Source organism: Eleutherodactylus coqui, unplaced genomic scaffold, assembly GCF_035609145.1.
Source record: "Eleutherodactylus coqui strain aEleCoq1 unplaced genomic scaffold, aEleCoq1.hap1 HAP1_SCAFFOLD_229, whole genome shotgun sequence".
In the NCBI taxonomy this organism is placed as follows: domain Eukaryota; kingdom Metazoa; phylum Chordata; class Amphibia; order Anura; family Eleutherodactylidae; genus Eleutherodactylus; species Eleutherodactylus coqui.
In genome coordinates, this window is record NW_027101702.1 from 176,386 (window position 1) to 201,500 (window position 25,115).

The following is a 25,115-nucleotide window of genomic DNA, read 5'->3' on the forward strand; positions in this document are numbered from 1 at the left end:
GCTCCGGGCAGCCGGGGGTTATATTATCTGACACTACCGCAAGGCTGAAGTCCGTCCGCTGCTTCCAACTGGATAATCATCACTGCGTGCCGTAACCAACCCGCCGACTAGTGACCGCCAGCAAGACCCAGCATGGAGAAGACAGCCACAGAATCACTGAGAACCAGCAGAATAGTGAGTGCAGCTCCGGAGGGTAATTCAGGATGTAACTCAGGATCAGTACAGGATAAGTAATGTATATACACAGTGACTCCACCAGCAGAATAGTGAGTGCAGCTCTGGGGTATAATACAGGAAATAACTCAGGACCAGTACAGGATAAGTAATGTATGTACACAGTGACTCCACCAGCAGAATAGTGAGTGCAGCTCTGGGGTATAATACAGGATGTAACTCAGGAGCAGTACAGGATAAGTAATGTATGTACACAGTGACTCCACCAGCAGAATAGTGAGTGCAGCTCTGGAGTATAATACAGGATGTAACTCAGGATCAGTACAGGATAAGTAATTTATGTACACAGTGACTCCAGCAGCAGAATAGTGAGCGCAGCTCTGGAGTATAATACAGGATGTAACTCAGCATCAGTACAGGATAAGTAATGTATGTACACAGTGACTCCACCAGCAGAATAGTGAGTGCAGCTCTGGGGTATAATACAGGATGTAACTCAAGAGCAGTACAGGATAAGTAATGTATGTACACAGTGACCCCACCAGCAGAATAGTGAGTGCAGCTCTGGAGTATAATACAGGATAAGTTATGTATGTACACAGTGACTCCACTAGCAGAATAGTGAGTGCAGCTCTGGAGTATAATACAGGATAAGTTATGTATGTACACAGTGACTCCACTAGCAGAATAGTGAGTGCAGCTCTGGAGTATAATACAGGATAAGTTATGTTTGTACACAGTGACTCCACTAGCAGAATAGTGAGTGCAGCTCTGGAGTAATACAGGAGGTAATTCTGTGTTAGAGGTGTTTTTTTCATGGACTTTAATGCTTTATCTGTTAGATTCTGATGCGTGCGGCAGTCTCTCTTGGTCGGCTGTCTCTCTCGGTCGGCTGTCTCTGGGCTTCCGTTGTGGGAGCTGTTTGCCATGTACTCCTCAGCTGTCTCTGACATGTTCTTCGGTGTGTCAGAGTGCCTCCTGATATCTCGGTTGTGACCCCCTGCGGCTGTGCTATGGGGTGCTGGGTGTTCGGGGTTACCTGCGGGTTTATGCGGAGGGTTGGGTGGGGTTGTACTGTAGTAAAAGGGGTTGTTAATGATTAGAAAAATATGAATTCCAGAAAGGGTTTTTGTTAGTTTCGGTTGGATTGTCTAAAGGTTTTCAGCCATTTGTTGCCTGAGTTGCTCTACTGTTGCGCCCCCTGCTGGCCGGGGTCTGATGTTGGACCTTCTATGTCTGTTTCACCGGATGGAATTTTATAGGTGAGTTTGACTTGCTTTAATGACTTTATATTCCAATCTAGTTTTGCAATGTTAGCTGAATGAAGTTTTGGTTTAGCTGGGATTCATGTGCTAAATAAGAAAGGCTGCAGTATAAAGCATGGTGGGGAGAGAAAGCATCTGCCTGACTGTCTGCTGAGTCAGACGGTGGAGTTCAGACTTCCTCACACTCCTTTAGACACACTGCTAACCGTAGTCACTGATCATAGCTAGGTCCTAATGCAGCAGAGCTACAAAGCAGTAGTGGGTTCCCAATGAAACCATCTTAGAAGCATTTCCTAGAGCAGTAGCAGTGTAAAGTATGGGGGGGAGACAGAGCAGCTGAGTGGGAGGCACTGCTCATAGCTAAAAGCATGAATGATATCGTATAAGAACATTTCCTATTATGACTGCAGTATAAATCATGGTGGAGAGATGGGGTGTAGCTGTGGCACTGTGATGACAGAAGAGGTGGATTTCAGACTACCTAACAGTCCAGTAGGCAGTGCAGCTACACCAGAGTCACTGAATGTAGATGTGTCCTAATCCAGCAGAGCTACAAACTAATGTTTCGCATAGAAACCTTTATAGGAGGATTTAATTTATTGACTGCAGTATAAAGCATGGAGGACAGAACAGCAAACAGAACCAATGACACAAAAGGTGGATATCAGAGTACAGCTAAGATGGAATCAATGAGCAAAGCTCTGTTCTAGTGGAGCAGGGATAAAGAAGTAGTGTTTTCCCATAGAAGCGGTTCTAGGAACATTCCATATATTGACTGCAGGATAAAGCATGGAGGACAAAACCTCAAACTGAAGCAATGATACAAGAGGTGGATTTCGGACTACATCAGACCCCAAAGACAATGCAGTTAAACTGGAGTCACTAATTCTTAGCAGAGCCCTAATGGAGGAAGGCCCACTCTACAGACCTCTATTAAAACGGCTCCTTAAAGGAAATGTGACGCAACGGCATGTAATAATCTTCCTGCTGCGTGTGACCCGGGCCGCCGCCTCCCAGGGTTACACCTTGTCTTTGTGTGACCAGGGCCGCCGCCTCTTAGGGTTACACCTTGTCCTTGTGTGACCCGGGCCGCCGCCTCTCAGGGTTACACCTTGTCTTTGTGTGACCCGGGCCGCCGCCTCCCAGGGTTACACCTTGTCTTTGTGTGACCCGGGCCGCCGCCTCCCAGGGTTACACCTTGTCTTTGTGTGACCCGGGCCGCCACCTCCCAGGGTTACACCTTGTCTTTGTGTGACCCGGGCCACCTTCCCAGGGTTACACCTTGTCCTTGTGTGACCCGGGCCGCGGCCTCTCAGGGTTACAGCTTGTCTTTGTGTGACCCGGGCCGCCGCCTCTCAGGGTTACACCTTGTCTTTGTGTGACCAGGGCCGCCGCCTCCCACGATTACACCTTGTCTTTGTGTGACCCGGGCCGCCGCCTCTTAGGGTTACACCTTGTCCTTGTGTGACCCGGGCCGCCGCCTCTTAGGGTTACACCTTGTCCTTGTGTGACCCGGGCCGCCGCCTCTTAGGGTTACACCTTGTCTTTGTGTGACCCGGGCCGCCGCCTCTTAGGGTTACACCTTGTCCTTGTGTGACCCGGGCCGCCGCCTCTTAGGGTTACACCTTGTCTTTGTGTGACCCGGGCCGCCGCCTCTTAGGGTTACACCTTGTCCTTGTGTGACCAGGGCCGCGGCCTCTCAGGGTTACAGCTTGTCTTTGTGTGACTCGGGCCGCCGCCTCTTAGGGTTACACCTTGTCCTTGTGTGACCCGGGCCGCCGCCTCTTAGGGTTACACCTTGTCTTTGTGTGACCCGGGCCGCCGCCTCTTAGGGTTACACCTTGTCTTTGTGTGACCCGGGCCGCGGCCTCTCAGGGTTACAGCTTGTCTTTGTGTGACTCGGGCTGCCGCCTCTTAGGGTTACACCTTGTCTTTGTGTGACCAGGGCCGCCGCCTCTTAGGGTTACACCTTGTCCTTGTGTGACCCGGGCCGCCGCCTCTCTGGGTTACACCTTGTCTTTGTGTGACCCGGGCCGCCGCCTCTTAGGGTTACACCTTGTCTTTGTGTGACCCGGGCCGCCGCCTCTCAGGGTTACAGCTTGTCTTTGTGTGACCAGGGCCGCCGCCTCTTAGGGTTACACCTTGTCCTTGTGTGACCCGGGCCGCCGCCTCTTAGGGTTACACCTTGTCTTTGTGTGACCCGGGCCGCCGCCTCTTAGGGTTACACCTTGTCCTTGTGTGACCCGGGCCGCCGCCTCTCTGGGTTACACCTTGTCTTTGTGTGACCCGGGCCGCCGCCTCTTAGGGTTACACCTTGTCTTTGTGTGACCCGGGCCGCGGCCTCTTAGGGTTACACCTTGTCTTTGTGTGACCAGGGCTGCCGCCTCTTAGGGTTTCACCTTGTCTTTGTGTGACCCGGGCCGCGGCCTCTTAGGGTTACACCTTGTCTTTGTGTGACCAGGGCCGCGGCCTCTCAGGGTTACACCTTGTCTTTGTGTGACCAGGGCCGCGGCCTCTTAGGGTTACACCTTGTCTTTGTGTGACCAGGGCCGCGGCCTCTTAGGGTTACACCTTGTCTTTGTGTGACCAGGGCCGCGGCCTCTCAGGGTTACACCTTGTCTTTGTGTGACCCGGGCCGCCGCATCTTAGGGTTACACCTTGTCTTTGTGTGACCCGGGCCGCGGCCTCTTAGGGTTACACCTTGTCTTTGTGTGACCAGGGCCGCGGCCTCTCAGGGTTACACCTTGTCTTTGTGTGACCAGGGCTGCCGCCTCTTAGGGTTACACCTTGTCTTTGTGTGACCCGGGCCGCCGCCTCCCAGGGTTACACCTTGTCTTTGTGTGACCCGGGCTGCCGCCTCTCAGGGTTACACCTTGTCTTTGTGTGACCAGGGCCGCGGCCTCTCAGGGTTACACCTTGTCTTTGTGTGACCAGGGCTGCCGCCTCTCAGGGTTACACCTTGTCTTTGTGTGACCAGGGCCGCCGCCTCTTAGGGTTACACCTTGTCCTTGTGTGACCCGGGCCGCCGCCTCTCAGGGTTACACCTTATCTTTGTGTGACCAGGGCCGCCGCCTCTTAGGGTTACACCTTGTCCTTGTGTGACCCGGGCCGCGGCCTCCCAGGGTTACGCCTTGTCTTTGTGTGACCCGGGCCGCGGCCTCCCAGGGTTACGCCTTGTCTTTGTGTGACCAGGGCCGCCGCCTCTTAGGGTTACACCTTGTCTTTGTGTGACCAGGGCCGTGGCCTCCCAGGGTTACACCTTGCCTTTGTGTGACCAGGGCCGCCGCCTCTCAGGGTTACAGCTTGTCTTTGTGTGACCCGGGCCGCGGCCTCCCAGGGTTACAGCTTGTCTTTGTGTGACCAGGGCCGCGGCCTCCCAGGGTTACACCTTGCCTTTGTGTGACCAGGGCCGCCGCCTCTTAGGGTTACACCTTGTCTTTGTGTGACCAGGGCCGCCGCCTCTTAGGGTTACACCTTGTCTTTGTGTGACCAGGGCCGCCGCCTCTTAGGGTTACACCTTGTCTTTGTGTGACCCGGGCCGCCGCCTCTCAGGGTTACACCTTGTCTTTGTGTGACCAGGGCCGCCGCCTCTTAGGGTTACACCTTGTCTTTGTGTGACCCGGGCCGCCGCCTCTCAGGGTTACACCTTGTCTTTGTGTGACCCGGGCCGCCGCCTCTTAGGGTTACACCTTGTCCTTGTGTGACCCGGGCCGCCGCCTCCCTGGGTTACACCTTGTCTTTGTGTGACCCGGGCCGCGGTCTCTTGGGGTTACACCTTGTCTTTGTGTGACCCGGGCCGCGGCCTCCCAGGGTTACACCTTGTCCTTGTGTGACCAGGGCCGCCGCCTCCCAGGGTTATACCTTGTCTTTGTGTGACCCGGGCCGCCGCCTCCCAGGGTTATACCTTGTCTTTGTGTGACCAGGGCCGCCGCCTCTCAGGGTTACACCTTGTCTTTGTGTGACCCGGGCTCCCGCCTCTTAGGGTTACACCTTGTCTTTGTGTGACCAGGGCTGCCGCCTCTCAGGGTTACACCTTGTCTTTGTGTGACCAGGGCCGCCGCCTCTTAGGGTTACACCTTGTCCTTGTGTGACCCGGGCCGCCGCCTCTTAGGGTTACACCTTGTCCTTGTGTGACCCGGGCCGCCGCCTCTCAGGGTTACACCTTATCTTTGTGTGACCAGGGCCGCCGCCTCTTAGGGTTACACCTTGTCCTTGTGTGACCCGGGCCGCGGCCTCCCAGGGTTACGCCTTGTCTTTGTGTGACCCGGGCCGCGGCCTCCCAGGGTTACGCCTTGTCTTTGTGTGACCAGGGCCGCCGCCTCTTAGAGTTACACCTTGTCTTTGTGTGACCAGGGCCGTGGCCTCCCAGGGTTACAGCTTGTCTTTGTGTGACCCGGGCCGCGGCCTCCCAGGGTTACAGCTTGTCTTTGTGTGACCAGGGCCGCGGCCTCCCAGGGTTACACCTTGCCTTTGTGTGACCAGGGCCGCCGACTCCCAGGGTTACACCTTGCCTTTGTGTGACCAGGGCCGCCGCCTCTTAGGGTTACACCTTGTCTTTGTGTGACCAGGGCCGCCGCCTCTTAGGGTTACACCTTGTCTTTGTGTGACCAGGGCCGCCGCCTCTTAGGGTTACACCTTGTCTTTGTGTGACCCGGGCCGCCGCCTCTTAGGGTTACACCTTGTCTTTGTGTGACCCGGGCCGCCGCCTCTCAGGGTTACACCTTGTCTTTGTGTGACCAGGGCCGCCGCCTCTTAGGGTTACACCTTGTCTTTGTGTGACCCGGGCCGCCGCCTCTCAGGGTTACACCTTGTCTTTGTGTGACCCGGGCCGCCGCCTCTTAGGGTTACACCTTGTCCTTGTGTGACCCGGGCCGCCGCCTCCCTGGGTTACACCTTGTCTTTGTGTGACCCGGGCCGCGGTCTCTTGGGGTTACACCTTGTCTTTGTGTGACCCGGGCCGCGGCCTCCCAGGGTTACACCTTGTCCTTGTGTTACCAGGGCCGCCGCCTCCCTGGGTTACACCTTGTCTTTGTGTGACCAGGGCCGCCGCCTCCCAGGGTTATACCTTGTCTTTGTGTGACCCGGGCCGCCGCCTCCCAGGGTTATACCTTGTCTTTGTGTGACCCGGGCCGCCGCCTCCCAGGGTTATACCTTGTCTTTGTGTGACCAGGGCCGCCGCCTCTCAGGGTTACACCTTGTCCTTGTGTGACCCGGGCCGCCGCCTCCCTGGGTTACACCTTGTCTTTGTGTGACCCGGGCCGCGGTCTCTTGGGGTTACACCTTGTCTTTGTGTGACCCGGGCCGCGGCCTCCCACGATTACACCTTGTCTTTGTGTGACCCGGGCCGCCGCCTCTCAGGGTTACACCTTGTCTTTGTGTGACCCGGGCCGCCGCCTCCCACGATTACACCTTGTCTTTGTGTGACCAGGGCCGCCGCCTCCCAGGGTTATACCTTGTCTTTGTGTGACCAGGGCCGCCGCCTCCCAGGGTTATACCTTGTCTTTGTGTGACCAGGGCCGCCGCCTCTCAGGGTTACACCTTGTCTTTGTGTGACCCGGGCCGCCGCCTCCCAGGGTTATACCTTGTCTTTGTGTGACCAGGGCCGCCGCCTCTCAGGGTTACACCTTGTCTTTGTGTGACCCGGGCCGCCGCCTCCCACGATTACACCTTGTCTTTGTGTGACCAGGGCCGCCGCCTCCCAGGGTTATACCTTGTCTTTGTGTGACTAGGGCCGCCGCCTCCCAGGGTTATACCTTGTCTTTGTGTGACTAGGGCCGCCGCCTCTCAGGGTTACACCTTGTCTTTGTGTGACCCGGGCCGCCGCCTCCCACGATTACACCTTGTCTTTGTGTGACCAGGGCCGTGGCCTCCCAGGGTTATACCTTGTCTTTGTGTGACTAGGGCCGCCGCCTCTCAGGGTTACACCTTGTCTTTGTGTGACCCGGGCCGCCGCCTCCCAGGGTTATACCTTGTCTTTGTGTGACTAGGGCCGCCGCCTCTCAGGGTTACACCTTGTCTTTGTGTGACCCGGGCCGCCGCCTCCCACGATTACACCTTGTCTTTGTGTGACCAGGGCCGTGGCCTCCCAGGGTTACACCTTATCTTTTATCACGCTGCGGCTCCTCTCAGTCCTGACGTCTCTTCAGTATTAAGAGCTGACAGGACAGTCAGAAAGCTTTACTGGATGGCGGGGTCATTTACTGAAGAGATCCGCAGTCCTGTTTGCTTAACACTTGTCCCAGAACTATTGCCATCCCCTAGATTGTAAGCTTTTAGGACAAGCCCTCAGTTATATAGGTTGTCTGGTCCTACACTATTAGGGTATTTTGAGTCAGTAGGATGCCACGTTCCTCATCTATTAGCCATAAAGGAGCCAGTAGCAAGGAGCCTTGGAGGACCCGGCGGATGCCTTCCTTACATGGACACCTTATTGATTTCAGTGTAATACCTCATCTCTCCTGTGGGTGTGCTGTAGGAACACTGCCAGATTACAACTGATCACTGGATTTCCCAGCAGCTCCGCGAGGCACAGGTGACTTTTGGATTGCTTTTTATTTCTTTTTTTGGAGATGCGAAGAGGAAACCTTTCTGCCTCTACGTTTTAATAATCCTATCGCGTTCACCAGAAATCACTAAATATATACATTTTCCGGGTCGGTATGAATTCAGTAATACTGATTATGTGTTGTTTTGTATCTATATAAGGTTGGTCTCACATGACCAGATGTAAATGGGGGGGTTCTGCTATTGCCGTCCACAAGGACGATCCTGGCTGAAAGGCACGGGCCTCCGCCAGTTCGTTCACACGTGCGGCTAGGAGTTGCGGAATACCAATCTGCAGTTGCTCTAGATTGTGGCATGCGAGAGGTTAAACTGCCAGGATCTGGGGTCTTTTTCCATTCCTGGAGGTTAGAGCTGGAGCCCTGCTGTCAGTAGTCAGCCAATCCACCGGCTTACAAAGATGCGTGTGCAGGTTTAGTGACCGCCATAAAAAGACGTCTTGGTCACGAAGGGGTTAAGAAATATTATTCCTGCATAATCCACGATTTCACCATTTACCCATGAGCGCAGTAAGTGAAGCGGGCGTCGTGTCTGATGAAGCCGATGATCAGCGGGGTCAGCCGTGGACCGGAGGGCTGTCCATGGAGCCCACCAGGACAGGAGTCGGTCCCTGGTAAGGGGGTGACCAGCAGGGGGCCCCCTCAGAGACGTGCATGCCCCACTAGCACCCCCTACGGACTGCGCCGCTAACCCTTTACACTCAGCTTCCTTGCATCAGATGGAGGAAGCAGCTCTTCCTGTTTCCTTCGGTTGTCATAGTAACCGGTTTCTTCTGGAGGAAACAGCGCAATTCTGGTCAGTTCTGTGAAAGCGGGAACAAATAATGGAGTGAATGGTGTGCGAGCGCCAGTAGTCAGACTAATGATGGCTGCTGATTGGTGTATAAGCCTACATCACAGAGGGGATCAAATGCTGACAGAAAGAGGCCGGATACATGAGATGCACTGCGGGGCAAGCATGTAAGGAGCAGCAATGGTCAGGTGCCCGCTGACTGATCAGCCACTCAACCCAGGGTGGCTGCCAACAGACCCAGCCTGCACCATAAGAACTGATACTAGGAAAACCGCCACAGATCTGTGCGCCACACATACAGGGCACAACCCAGGGTGGGGGCGGGGTGGCTGCCAACAGACCCAGCCTGCACCATAAGAACTGATACCAGGAAGACCGCCATAGATCTGTGCGCCACACATACAGGGCACAACCCAGGGTGGGGGCGGGGTGGCTGCCAACAGACCCAGCCCGCACCATAAGAACTGATACCAGGAATACCGCCATAGATCTGTGCGCCACACATACAGGGCACAACCCAGGGTGGGGGAGGGGTGGCTGCCAACAGACCCAGCCTGCACCATAAGAACTGATACCAGGAAGACCGCTATAGATCTGTGCGCTACACATACAGGGCACAACCCAGGATGGGGGTGGGGTGGCTGCCAACAGACCCAGCCCGCACCATAAGAACTGATACCATAGACCGCTATAGATATATGTGTCACACATACATGGCACAACCCAGGGTGGGGGCGGGGCGGCTGCCAACAGACCCAGCTCGCACCATAAGAACCGATACCGTAGACCACCATAGATATATGTGCCACACATACAGGGCACAACCCAGGGTGGGGGAGGGGTGGCTGCCAACAGACCCAGCCCGCACCATAAGAACTGATACCAGGAAGACCGCCATAGATCTGTGTGCCACACATACAGGGCACAACCCAGGGTGGGGGAGGGGTGGCTTCCAACAGACCCAGCCCTCACCATAAGAACTGATACCAGGAAGACCGCCATAGATCTGTGCGCCACACATAAGGACACGACCCAGGGTGGGGGAGGGGTGGTAGCCAACAGACCCAGCCCGCACCATAAGAACTGATACCATAGACTGCCATAGATATATGTGCCACACATACAGGGCATACCCAGGGTGGCTGTCAATAGACCCAGCCCGCACCATAAGAACGGATACCAGGAAGACCACCATAGATATATGCGCCACACATACAGGGCACAACCCAGGGTAGGGGAGGGGTGGTTGCCAACAGACCCAGTCCGCACCATAAGAACGGATATCATAGACCGCCATAGATCTGTGCGCCACACATAAGGGCACAACCCAGTGTGGGGGGAGGGGTGGTTGCCAACAGACCCAGCCCGCACCATAAGACCTGATACCAGAAGACCGCCATAGATCTATGCGCCACACATACAGGGCACAACCTAGGGTGGGGGAGGGATGGTTGCCAACAGACTCATCCCGCACCATAAGAACTGATACCGTAGACCGCCATAGATCTGTGCGCCACACATATGGGGCCCAACCCAGGGTGGGGTGCGTGGTGGAGGGGGGTTGCCAACAGACCCAGCCCGCACCATAAGAACTGATACCAGGAAGACCACCATAGATATGTGCGCCACACATACAATGCACAACCCATGGGGAGGGAGGGGTGGCTACCAACAGACACAGCCCGCACCATAAGAACCGATACCAGGAAGACCACCATAGACCTGTGCGCCACACATACAGGGCACAACCCAGAGTGGGGGAGGGGTGGTTGCCAACAGACCCAGTCCGCACCATAAGAACGGATACCAGGAAGACCGCCATAGATCTGTGCGCCACACATACATGGCACAACCCAGAGTGGGGGAGGGGTGGTTGCCAACAGACCCAGCCCGCACCATAAGAACTGATACCAGGAAGACCGCCATAGATCTGTGTGCCACACATACATGGCACAACCCGCACAGCCCAAGCAGTGAAGTGTTTAACCTGGCAGCATGCAGCAATCTGTCTCACTGCCCGCCACCAGGTAAACGGCGACCTTCCTGCAGTGGATATCCGTATCTGCCCTCTGTTTCTGTGAGCTTTGTTTATAAGCCTGCATCGGGCCTGCGTACGAGGAACCACGACCCGAGTGCGTATATGTATACTGTCTGTCAAAACCCACCACACTCACAAGAAGCTGTCGTTCTGCTGCAGACCCCGTCCTGCTGATCTCAGACCGATCTGTAGATGATGGGAGTTGTAGTGATTAGCTGACACCCTAGACGTGGTTCCCCCTTGGCCTATAAGAGGCTCTCGGAGGCTCCTTGTGTGCAGTGACCTCTTCTTCCGCTTGTAGAGCTTGTTGGCCACTAGACGCCTCTACGACGCAGAGAAGAGATTCCACCCCGTTACCAGAGGGGGGCGCATTATTGGGGTGTGAGAAGCTGGAGTGTCGAATCACATCTTGTATCCAAGCCAGAAGTGTTACAGCAGGGTGCTAGAGCCTCCATGCCTGCCTGTATCACATCTTGTATCCGAGCTAGAGGCGGTACAACAGGGTGCTAGAGCCTCCATGCCTGCCTGTATCACATCTTGTATCCGAGCTAGAGGCGGTACAACAGGGTGCTAGAGCCTCCATGCCTGCCTGTATCACATCTTGTATCCGAGCTAGAGGCGGTACAACAGGGTACTAGAGCCTCCATGCCCGCCTGTATCCCATCTTGTATCCAAGCTAGAGGTGGTACAACAGGGTACTAGAGCCTCCATGCCTGCCTGTATCACATCTTGTATCCGAGCTAGAGGCGGTACAACAGGGTACTAGAGCCTCCATGCCCGCCTGTATCCCATCTTGTATCCAAGCTAGAGGCGGTACAACAGGGCACTAGAGCCTCCATGTCCACCCGTATCACATCTTGTATCCAAGCTAGAGGCGGTGCAACAAGGTACTATCCATTCCCGTCCATATCACATGTTATATCCAAGCCAGAGGCAGTACAACAGGGTACTAGAGCCTCCATGCCCGGCCGTATCACATCTTGTATCCAAGCTAGAGGAGGTACAACAGGGTACTAGAGCCTCCATGCCCGGCCGTATCACATCTTGTATCCAAGCTAGAGGAGGTAGAACAGGGTACTAGAGCCTCCATGCCTGCCCGTATCACATCTTGTATCCAAGCTAGAGGCGGTACAACAGGGTACTAGAGCCTTCATGTCCAATCGTATCACATCTTGTATCCAAGCTAGAGGTGGTGCAACAGGGTACTAGAGCCTCCATGCTCGCCCGTATCACATCTGGTATCCAAGCTAGAGGCGGTACAACAGGGTACTAGAGCCTTCATGTCCAATCGTATCACATCTTGTATCCAAGCTAGAGGTGGTGCAACAGGGTACTAGAGTTTCCCTTTCTAGTTGACAGTTTTCCTGCAGTGCCACCTTAGGTGAAGTACGGTAATACACACTGCCCATTATAAGTGCATGGTATTTCGGGCCCCCGGATGGACAGTCTTTGTACCCCCTCTGCAGTCTGGCTGCTGGATGTCCTGGTACCTCTTCTAGTATTAAGTACGGGTTTATATCCCTTTAACCCCTCGCTAGCCACATAGAAAGCAACGAAAATAAAACCAACAGAATACAAGAACAGCCGTGTTTTGTGTGATGTCCGGGGTGACGTTGCGCCGGCGCAGCGCTGTGTGGGGTGACAACCAGCCACTATCTGCGCAGCGGTGGAACAAACAGTTAATTGTCCTGGGAGCAGGAAGGCCTGCTGAGCGGCACGCAGCGACACGTGAGGAGCGCCGGGTTTGTTTTGGTTATTGGATAATAGCGCTGCTAATTACAGCGGGCGCAGCACAAGGACATCTGAAGGCTGCAAGGTTACGGGATGCAACGCACGCAGGCGCGGCTCAGGGGCGGGGTTATTCTCCTATGGCCCCGGGTCGTACGATTATTTGCATCGTGCTCTTTCGCACGGTTGTTGCAAATTCTGTTCAGCCGATTAGTTCTCTGTACCTGGGAAAGCTGGGTGACTGCCTGCCATTACAGCTTCCTCAGTTAACCCCCGTTCTTGCACCCCCTCTCCACAAGATGTGATCCGTGACCTCAGTAGTATTAGTGACCTGCTGGATTATGGAACCATGTAACTATACGCAAGATACTTAAAGGGGATGTCTATTTGTAAACTACTGATGGCCGTCCATTGTAGATCCCCGCTGATCAACTGTTCACGGAGTCCGTAATCTCCTGCAAGGAGTTGATTTCTGCCGGAAGTAGACAGTCTCGTTCTTATAGCAGTGGCCCGGTGTGGTATTACAAGCACCATGAATTTCATTGAGAACTTTGCCTGTAATACCAAGCATGGCCACTGCAGTGAGAGCGGAGCTGTCTGCTTCCTGCAGAAATCAGTGGAAAACTGCTCATAAAAGGGGTTTCTGGGCGGCAGACCACCGCTGATCTACTATCGATGCCTTATCCTGAATGTGGACGTGGAATCAAGTTTCCAACTGAACAACCCCTTTAATTAGGACCTCAATATCTAATGGTGCAGCCAATCGTGGCATAGCTCTAAAAGGGCTGCCCAATTGTAAACTATTGATGGCCTATCCTCAGGAAAGGTCATCAGTAGTAGATCGGACCCCCACCGATCAGCTGTTCTTTAGGTCCATGTCCCAGACAGCTCTGTTCCAACTGCAGCAACAAGGCTTGGTATGGCAGGCCAAGCTCCTGTTCATTGCAGTAAAACATGGCCTGCAATACCAAGTTGGGCCACTGCAATGGGATGGGGCTGTTTGCTTCCTGCAGAAATCAGCTCAGTGGACAATTGCACTTGCTTGGCAGCTGATGGTCAGTCGGCCCAGCTGACCCCTAGGATAGGCCACCACTAGTTGTCACATTGGATAATCACTTTTTGCCATAATGGTTCCCAGATGACCGATTTTTGCTGCTGGAACCCAGAACAAATACCTGTAATGTATGGAGACCTCCGGCAGCAAGTGTTCAGCCTCCCTGCAGCACCCCCACTGGAGAAATGAAGTATTACACAGTTAAATCAATAGCTCGTGTAAGGCCTCCTGCCAGCGGAATATCACAGTGGAGTCCGACACGGAGCCCCCCAAAGACCCCGTACTCGCCTCTCCGGATCTGCCGCGCATGCACAGTGCAGCATATGACGCCTGGTAGTGGGCGGTGGCACTTAATCACATGATACTTCCGCTGTGCTCACAGCGGAAGTATCGCCTGACGGACGGCTTCCATTGAGTTTAGTGGAAGCCGGCCGCACGTTTTTCCGTGGCAATTAGTAAATGTCGCGGTGGAATTCTGCAGGTGAACATTAAAGGCAGAAAGCTATTGGGTTCAATAGAAGGGCTGGTGTGCACTGCTGAATCCGCGCCCGCCGCCATGGGGCGGGGGGGAAGACATTGCTTACCCCTCCGGACGCTGCGCCGCTCTTCTCTGTCGCAGCCAGATCGTCTTCCTTCTGCCCGGCGGATGCGCTCGGCGCGCTGGCAGCGTGCACACTTTTTTCCTTTACATCTGCTGCTCCCCCCGCGGATCCGCGCCACAAAAACAGCTGCGGGTGTGGAAGCTGCATGGGCCGTCCGTGCAGGAGAGCCGCAGGAAAATGGAGCATGCTGCGATTTATTCTCATGTGTGCAAAGTGCATGCTGGGGAAAAATCCCCTCCGCGTGCCTCTATGTGCCCTGCGGATGCTAATGCATCGCTGTCGGCTTCTGGAGCTGTGGCTCTGCTGCACGGGAGACACGCGGGGCTTATAACTACCGTCCGCACAGGGGCATTGGGCCTAATAGCTGCGGGATAACTCGTGAGTGGCCCCAATACCTGGATGTACCCGGTCCTCCACGGGAGACACTCTCTATAGTTCCACAGTATATAACTCGGGTAAGAGGAGAACATGGCGGCAAGAAGTAGAAATGCAAGCTGCAACTTTACAAGTTGAACTAAAAAATCGTAAACCAGAAACAGCCTTTTTAGTTCTCTGCACTCTGGTAGCAAGTATTCAGTTTCCCTGCAGCTCCCCCACAGGAGAAATGAAGTATTACACATGCAAATCAATAGTTTGTGTGAAATTGGGAATAATGCCTCTACAGCACCACCTATTGGAAGACAACATTACTGCAATCAGACCCTATAACAAGCCTTGTAACAATGACTGGGAATTATGAGCTAAAGCCAGAGTCTTCTGCAGAAGGAGATCATAACTGAGACCAGGCAGCTGTTTGGGGGTTTTTGCCCCTCATCAGCGTGCAGTAGGTTTCTGGCTTGGATAGTGAGAGGCTTATAGATGTAGGTCGGGGAAGGTTGTCGGTTTATCTTAGGGAGAGCACCTAGAAGATGGGATGAGACTTCTAAGGTCAAGCATGCTCCTCTGGGAAATATGCAAATGAAAAGCTGGAGCAATACCTCTATAGCACCACCTATTGGAAGGCAGCCTTCCAACAAATCAATTGTTTGCCTGTGGCATTCATGAATGTACCAGGTCCTCCATGGCAAGTATTCAGTTTCCCTGCGGCACCTCCACAGGAGAAATGATGTATTACACAGTTAAATGAATATTTTGTGTAATGCATGAACATATCAGGTCCTCTAAAGGGGGAGACAGTCTTTTTAGTTGCTCTCTGTACTCTGTTAGCAAAGATTCAGTTTCCCTGCAGCTCCCCCACAGGAGAAATGAAGTATGACACATTCAAATGACTAGTTTCTTGAGTAATGCATGGATGTGTCCGCTCCTCCAGGAGTTGCTCTTTTTAGTTTCTCTCTTCATTCTGGCTATTAGGGAACGGTCTCTATTTACCCAGAAACCCCTAGTAGGTTGTTTGAAATGGTGTTTTTTGAACCAGACGGCCCATGTGTGGGACGGGTCAGTTGGTTCCACGTCGGCCGGTCCTGAGTGTGTCTCTCAATAGCGCCACTTGTACTTCACCTCTGCGGTGGCGATAGTCATGGGTGATAGCGCTCCGGATCCCTTTCATGTAATCTGGGAAGGCTGCAGCTGGAAACTGAGATTAGATACAGCGTACCGCAAATACAGCATATCCTGCTTTACGGGAAACCAAGTCCGCCCTGACTTTCATTAGTCGCTGACTAGCTGAGGGCTGCATTTGCTGGTTATTGGGGGAATGGGTCCACTTACTTTGTCTCTCATGACAACTTGTGAATGTTTATGGAAAAATATCAGATCTGTTAAAATCTTGTGACATTCTGGGAAAAGGGAAAACACGAAGGGCGCCTCTTCTCTGCGCAATTCTTACCTAATACTGTCAGGTATTCGTGCTGGTCCGCGGACACAGGCTGCTTCATCCTACAGATCTCACCCCTCGTCCTACCGTGCGGTATGTGCACCGACCGCCCCTTTATTAGAGACCCCCGTATAGTAGCGTTGGACTCCTTTGGTCTGCAGAACCACAGTATTCATCGTGGCGTAGATTCCATTAAGTGACCATCTTACTGCAGGAATACCGGCCCCTGCGGACAGGAAGCTTCTTGTAGATGGCGGTGCTGACATGTTCTGACCGGCTGACAGGAAGGGGTCAGCGATTCATGCTGCTTGTGCCAAATTCTGACCCCCATCAGCACATAAATCTGTCTCCATCTGACCAGGAGATGTTTTCCCGCTGCTCAGTGATACAAGTTTTGCGCTCTTTTGCCCGCTGGAGTCTTTCTGTTAGACACAATGGCGCTGGAACTGGTCGCCCGCTGTTATACCATCCGTGCGGAGGAACGGCAAGTTGTGCGTTCGGACACGTTAGTTGGAGCTCCAGCGTTGTATTCAGCTGACTGTGCGGCCTGTTGGTCAGAACGATTCCTGACATCCTCCTCCGACCCCTTTCAGTGATGAGTTGTTTCCGTCCGCAGGATCCCCTTTCGCTGGATGTTTTTTCTCGATCGCGCCATTCTCTGTATACTCTCCACACCATTACATGAGACTCCGGCTAGTCCAGCACCGATGACCGGCCTCGTTGGAAGTCGCTCCGATCGCCGGATCTTCCATCTAATGTGGATTCACACTGAAACTGATCAGCGGAAAACTTGTGACGTGATTTTATGCCGCACTCCGGGGTCACGGAGGGAATTACCGTACAGGGGGCGCCAATCCTGAGGGGGCGGGGGCTAATAAAGGGGCCGCTCAGTGTGTATACGGAGCTGTTCATTAGGGGATCACTCCATATAGTGCGCCCAAAAGCATCACTTACACATGAAGACGTGATGCCCCTCATTCATTGCCCCGAGCAGCCAATCACAGTGCAGCTTTCTTTTCTAAGTTTGCTGAGGTAAAAAGAAAGCTGCGCTCGGATAGGTTGCCATGGGCAACAGGGACCGTTTTCCTTTGAGGCCCGTACGGGGCTGTCCCGCGCCGGACGCCCATCCTCACGCTGCGTACTAACGCCATCTTCCATCTTCTTTTCAGATTGCCTCTTTAAGGTCTGTCCGATGAACAGATACTCCGCTCAGAAACAATTCTGGAAGGCAAAACAGGCGAAACAAGGGAACAACACTGAAGCCGCGCTGCTCAAGAAGCTACAGGTAAGTGAGCCAGACCGGCCGCCATTGGATGAAGCGCCTTTACATCCGCAATGAGCTGAAAACCCGAAGAGTTCGAGGCAAACTGGTGTCTATCAACGTGCTACACTGACAGCAACCGGACTGTCATACCTGGCATCACTTAAATGGGCTTTACCAAAACCTAATCAACATCTACCCACAACTATATACAATGTATCAGTCTGAAGGTCAGACTGCTGAGCTCACAGAGCATTGTCTAGACTCTATATAAATCTTGGTATTTGTATAGCGCCAACTTATTCCGCAGCTTTCAGGTAATTATTATTCATTACCCCCCACCAAGCTGGGTACTCATTTTACCAACCTCGGAAGGATGGAAGGCTGAGTCACCCTTGAGCTGCTACCTGAGTCACGCGGGGATTGAACTTGCAACCTTCAGGTCGTAGGTGAGAGCTTACACTCTGCACCACACAAGACTCTATATGATTATATCCACTTCTCAGTTAGGAGCAGGACTAGTGATGTACAATGTATCAGTCTGAAGGTCGGCTTGTTGAGCTCACAGAGCATTGTCTAGACTCCATACGATTATATCCACTTCTCAGCTAGGAGCAGGACTAGTGATGTACGATGTATCAGTCTGAAGGTCGGCTTGCTGAGCTCACAGAGCATTGTCTAGACTCTATATGATTATATCCACTTCTCAGCTAGGAGCAGGACTAGTGATGTACGATGTATCAGTCTGAAGGTCGGCTTGTTGAGCTCACAGAGCATTGTCTAGACTCCATACGATTATATCCACTTCTCAGCTAGGAGCAGGACTAGTGATGTACGATGTATCAGTCTGAAGGTCCGCTTGCTGAGCTCACAGAGCATTGTCTAGACTCTATATGATTATATCCACTTCTCAGCTAGGAGCAGGACTAGTGATGTACGATGTATCAGTCTGAAGGTCGGCTTGCTGAGCTCACAGAGCATTGTCTAGACTCTATATGATTATATCCACTTCTCAGCTAGGAGCAGGACTAGTGATGTACGATGTATCAGTCTGAAGGTCGGCTTGCTGAGCTCACAGAGCATTGTCTAGACTCTATATGATTATATCCACTTCTCAGCTAGGAGCAGGACTAGTGATGTACGATGCATCAGTCTGAAGGTCGGCTTGCTGAGCTCACAGAGCATTGTCTAGACTCTATATGATCATATCCACTTCTCAGCTAGGAGCAGGACTAGTGATGTACGATGTATCAGTCTGAAGGTCGGCTTGCTGAGCTCACAGAGCATTGTCTAGACTCTATATGATTATATCCACTTCTCAGCTAGGAGCAGGACTAGTGATGTACGATGTATCAGTCTGAAGGTCGGCTTGCTGAGCTCACAGAGCATTGTCTAGACTCTATATGATCATATCCACTTCTCAGCTAGGAGCAGGGCTAGTGATGTACGATGTATCAGTCTGAAGGTCGGCTTGCTGAGCTCACAGAGCATTGTCTAGACTCTATATGATTATATCCACTTCTCAGCTAGGAGCAGGACTAGTGATGTACGATGTATCAGTCTGAAGGTCGGCTTGCTGAGCTCACAGAGCATTGTCTAGACTCTATAGGATCATATCCACTTCTCAGCTAGGAGCAGGACTAGTGATGTACGATGTATCAGTCTGAAGGTCGGCTTGCTGAGCTCACAGAGCATTGTCTAGACTCTATATGATTATATCCACTTCTCAGCTAGGAGCAGGACTAGTGATGTACGATGTATCAGTCTGAAGGTCGGCTTGCTGAGCTCACAGAGCATTGTCTAGACTCTATAGGATCATATCCACTTCTCAGCTAGGAGCAGGGCTAGTGATGTACGATGTATCAGTCTGAAGGTCGGCTTGCTGAGCTCACAGAGCATTGTCTAGACTCTATATGATTATATCCACTTCTCAGCTAGGAGCAGGACTAGTGATGTACGATGTATCAGTCTGAAGGTCGGCTTGCTGAGCTCACAGAGCATTGTCTAGACTCTATAGGATCATATCCACTTCTCAGCTAGGAGCAGGACTAGTGATGTACGATGTATCAGTCTGAAGGTCGGCTTGCTGAGCTCACAGAGCATTGTCTAGACTCTATATGATTATATCCACTTCTCAGCTAGGAGCAGGACTATCTATGTATAATTTCTTAGGGCCCTTTCTTATGGTCCAACGAATCATCCGTATTTCAGTATCCAGCGGGAATCTGAATGCAGCGTACGGTGTAGATGCGCGCCGCGGCCAAACGACGAACAAGGATTTGTTCACTTCTCGTTTGTCGGTCAGTTTCAGCATGCATAAACCTGAACAACAGATCGGCCCGTGTAAACAGTCGTTCAAACGCCAAACCCCGCGTGCCGCTCTCGCCTCGGCCCGTGTCCTGCAGTGCGGTCGCACAGCGCCTTACATTGTGCTTGCTGGCTTTGATCCTTCTCGGTGTTTCTAATCTGCAGGATCACGGCCGCACCCAGAGCTGTCGGAGCGCAGGGTGGTGTGACGGTTTTATCGGAGATCTCGGAGGGCAACACCCTGTCCTGAGGGGTGTGAGAGGAGCTGCAGCTGCCATCTTTAAAAGGGGGAAACCTAAAACGTAGTGCATGTATATCCTGTCCTGAGTTATAAGCCGCCAGGTGTAAATATCGGTATCCCATCAGCTATCTGCTTCTGGGAAAGGGGATAACTTGCTGATAGATGGGGGTCTCCACTTGTAGACAACACGGCAGTCGCTCAGTGAGTGGAGGCGCAGCCGGCTGGTGGTCTCTTCCGGCCACTCACATTCAGTTAGAGTAAACAGAGGCCGTCCATCACCAATACACAGGTGAGCGTTGTTTCCTGCGGCCCACCGGCTGCATTGAACCTCAACCAGCAGCGCCCGCCAGGGGGGATTAGGGTTGCAGGTACCACTGATTTCAGGAAGAGATGCTCTTGCAGTTGCAACCACCAGCCACTACAAGGGTCGGAGCAGCAGCCTCCACTCTGACCCCGGTGTATACCGCCCAGCGCTACCTGGAGGACCCCTTTACAGGAATTTATACTCACCCCACCCGCACTGTTAGTACTGCAACCACTATGGGGGTCATTATTACTACTAAAGCCGTTATGTGGGGCCACTATAGGGACACTGTTACTACTGCAACCAGTATGGACATCATTATTACTACTGGGGCCACTATGGGGGTCATTATTACTACTGGAGCCGTTATGGGGGGCAGTTTTACTACTGGGGCCGCTATAGGGGCACTGTTACTGCTGCAACCAGTATGGGCATTATTATTACTACTGGGGCGACTATGGGGGTCATTATTAATACTCTTGTCACTATGGGAGTCATTATTACTACTCGGGCCACAGTGGGGGTCACTATTAATACTTGGGCCACTATGGGGGTCACTATTATTAATGGAACCACTATTGGGATCATTATTACTACTAGAGCCATTATAGGGGGTCACTTTTATTACTGGGGCCACTATGAGGGTCAGTATTACTACTCGTGTCACTATGGGAGTCATTATTACTACTCGGGCCACTGTGGGGGGTCAATATTAATACTTGGGCCACTATGGGGGTCACTATTATTACTGGGACCACTATTGGGATCATTATTACTACTAGAGCCATTATAGGGGGTCACTTTTATTACTAGTGGCCACTATGGGGGTCATTATTACTACTGAAGCCGTTATGGGGGGTCACTTTTATTACTAGGGGCCACTTTTATTACTAGGGGCCACTATTAGTACTGTAGCCGTTATGTGGGGCTATTTTACTACTGGGGCCACTATAGGGGCACTGTTACTACTGCAACCAGTATGGGTGTCATTATTACTACTAGAGCCATTATAGAGTGTCACTTTTATTACTGGGGCCACTATGGGGGTCACTATTACTACTCGGGCCACTATGGGGGTCACTATTACTACTCGGGCCACTATGAGGGTCACTATTATTACTCGGGCCACTATGGGGGTCTCTTTTATTACTGGGGCCACTATAAAGGTCAGTATTACTACTCGTGTCACTATGGGAGTCATTATTACTACTTGGGTCACTATGGGAGTTATTATTACTACTCGGGCCACTATGGGGGTCACTTTCTACCAGAGCCATTATAGGGGGTCACTTTTATTACTGGGGCCACTATGAGGGTCAGTATTACTACTCGTGTCACTATGGGAGTCATTATTACTACTTGGGCCACTGTGGGGGTCACTATTAATACTTGGGCCACTATGGGGGTCACTATTATTACTGGGACCACTATTGGGATCATTATTACTACTAGAGCCATTATGGGGGTCACTTTTATTACTGGCGTCACTATGAGGATCACTATTACTACTTGGGCCACTATGGGGGTCACTATTACTACTTGGGCCACTATGAGGGTCACTTTTATTACTGGCGTCACTATGGGGATCACTATTACTACTCGGGCCACTATGGGGGTCACTATTACTACTTGGGCCACTATGGGGGTCACTATTACTACTAGAGCCATTATAGAGGGTCACTTTTATTACTGGGGCCACTATGAGGGTCACTATTACTACTCGGGCCACTATGGGGGTCACTATTACTACTTGGGCCACTATGGGGGTCATTATTACTCCTCTGGCCACTATGGGGGTCACTATTACTACTCGGGCCACTATGGGGGTCACTATTACTACTTGGGCCACTATGGGGGTCACTATTACTACTTGGGCCACTATGGGGGTCACTATTACTACTTGGGCCACTATGGGGGTCACTATTACTACTTGGGCCACTATGGGGGTCATTATTACTCCTCTGGCCACTATGGGGGTCATTATTACTCCTCTGGCCACTATGGGGGTCACTATTACTACTTGGGCCACTATGGGGGTCACTATTACTACTCGGGCCACTATGGGGGTCACTATTACTACTCGGGCAACTATGGGGGTCACTATTACTACTCGGGCCACTATGGGGGTCACTATTACTACTTGGGCCACTATGGGGGTCACTATTACTACTACAGCCATTATAGAGGGTCACTTTTATTACTGGGGCCACTATGAGGGTCACTATTACTACTCGGGCCACTATGGGGGTCACTATTACTACTTGGGCCACTATGGGGGTCATTATTACTCCTCTGGCCACTATGGGGGTCACTATTACTACTCGGGCCACTATGGGGGTCACTATTACTACTCGGGCCACTATGGGGGTCACTATTACTACTTGGGCCACTATGGGGGTCACTATTACTACTTGGGCCACTATGGGGGTCACTATTACTACTTGGGCCACTATGGGGGTCACTATTACTACTTGGGCCACTATGGGGGTCACTATTACTACTCGGGCCACTATGGGGGTCACTATTACTACTTGGGCCACTATGGGGGTCACTATTACTACTCGGGCCACTATGGGGGTCACTATTACTACTTGGGCCACTATGGGGGTCACTATTACTACTCGGGCCACTACGGGGGTCACTATTACTACTTTGGCCACTATGGGGGTCATTATTAGGGCTTGTTTACATGAGTGCATTCTGGTTGTGAACATCTGCTGCACATTTGCGTGACCGTGAAGCGCTTCTGCTCGTGGTTCGTGTTTTCTGGCCGCCCCGGGGTGTTTTTATATATACTGTGTATTGGCGCACGCATAACAGAACGCATTGAAGGGGTGTGCAAATACACGGGGAATACGCAGACCATGGTTTCCTGCGGACTCACTATGTTTTTGCGGCCCCCCAATCACTCCAGTGGCCTGCTGCGTGTGTAATGGGTCTTGTCGCATAAAGGGATCCGCTCGTGTGAGCGACCCATACTATACAACTACAGTCGGCCCTTTGGGTCTGATGTGGCCCTCGATGGAAAGGAGTTTGACCCCCTGCTGTAGACAGTGGCCTGGACCCCAGACTGATACATTGTAACAAACTACCAGGTCAGCAGAGAGATCTGTGTAGACTGGATGCCATTGTAGCAAATCCTCAGCTGTGAGAAGCATCAGATCTGTACAGAATGTGGTCATTCACTGACGGCAAGCAGAGGTCCACTAACACACAAAGCATATTGGAGTATTCACACGGACGAGCGTGATACCGTTCCGGCCAATTTTACACTTGTAAGCCCGCAATTTTCAGTGCGATTGCGATGCGGTATTTGTGAATTTCACGTGCGCAAAAACAGTTATTTCAATAGGAAAAATAAAATTGCGTCAGATTGGGGGTTTTATTCTTCCAGGAAATGATGGGCTATATCGCGCCAAGACTGCAACGTGTCGCTACGAGAGAAGGAACCGGGCAATTATCACATTGGTACATGGCGACTACAGTCCGTTCTGCACCTCCTGCTGGCACAGGACGCCGGCGGGCATCGGTGCCACAATACAGGCTCATTGTGCCGCTCGTCTCTGTAGTTCACAACCTTTCGGCGTAGGAGTCGTGACATTTTCCGTGCTGACACATTCCTGCAGCGCGGTGGTGGGATCGCTGCCGCATGTATAGGCTCCTCCCAGGATTGGGATATTGATCCTTGGATTGTTAAGGGTCCGAATCCCGAAGCCCCCTGCTGGTTGCTGACCGATGTAGTTAGTGTAAGAGCTGGAGGACTTGTATATATTACCGCCCTCCGTATAATGTGCTGGAGGACTTGTATATATTACCGCCGCCCTCCGTATAATGTGCTGGAGGACTTGTATATATTACCGCCGCCCTCCGTATAATGTGCTGGAGGACTTGTATATATTACCGCCGCCCTCCGTATAATGTGCTGGAGGACTTGTATATATTACCGCCGCCCTCCGTATAATGTGCTGGAGGACTTGTATATATTACCGCCGCCCTCCGTATAATGTGCTGGAGGACTTGTATATATTACCGCCGCCCTCCGTATAATGTGCTGGAGGACTTGTATATATTACCGATGCCCTCCGTATAATGTGCTGGAGGACTTGTATATATTACCGCCGCCCTCCGTATAATGTGCTGGAGGACTTGTATATATTACTGCCCTCCGTATAATGTGCTGGAGGACTTGTATATATTACTGCCCTCTGTATAATATGCTGGAGGACTTGTATATATTACCGCCCTCCGTATAATGTGCTGGAGGACTTGTATATAGTACCGCCGCCCTCCGTATAATGTGCTGGAGGACTTGTATATATTACCGACCTCCGTATAATGTGCTGGAGGACTTGTATATATCACCGCCGCCCTCCGTATAATGTGCTGGAGGACTTGTATATATTACCCCCCTCCGTATAATGTGCTGGAGGACTTGTATATATTACTGCCCTCCGTATAATGTGCTGGAGGACTTGTATATATTACCGCCCTCCGTATAATGTGCTGGAGGACTTGTATATATTACCGCCGCCCTCCGTATAATGTGCTGGAGGACTTGTATATATTACCGCCGCCCTCCGTATAATGTGCTGGAGGACTTGTATATATTACCGCCGCCCTCCGTATAATGTGCTGGAGGACTTGTATATATTACCGCCCTCCGTATAATGTGCTGGAGGACTTGTATATATTACCGCCGCCCTCCGTATAATGTGCTGGAGGACTTGTATATATTACCGCCCTGCGTATAATGTGCTGGAGGACTTGTATATATTACCGCCGCCCTCCGTATAATGTGCTGGAGGACTTGTATATATTACCGCCCTCCGTATAATGTGCTGGAGGACTTGTATATATTACCGCCGCCCTCCGTATAATGTGCTGGAGGACTTGTATATATTACCGCCGCCCTCCGTATAATGTGCTGGAGGACTTGTATATATTACCGCCCTGCGTATAATGTGCTGGAGGACTT

The 25,115-nt window shown here is 52.2% G+C and overlaps 1 protein-coding gene across 2 annotated transcripts in view; it reads left to right on the forward strand.

Annotated features, from left to right (window-relative positions):
• The window catches only part of LOC136590883 (inositol 1,4,5-trisphosphate receptor type 2-like), a 102,652-nt gene that overhangs the window by 68,374 nt on the left and 9,163 nt on the right, over positions 1 to 25,115 (forward strand). For both annotated transcript variants that reach the window (XM_066588407.1, XM_066588408.1), the window contains one exon: positions 17,197 to 17,312. In XM_066588407.1, coding sequence (XP_066444504.1) covers positions 17,197 to 17,312 — 116 coding nt within the window. The remainder of the gene's footprint in view (positions 1 to 17,196; positions 17,313 to 25,115) is intronic.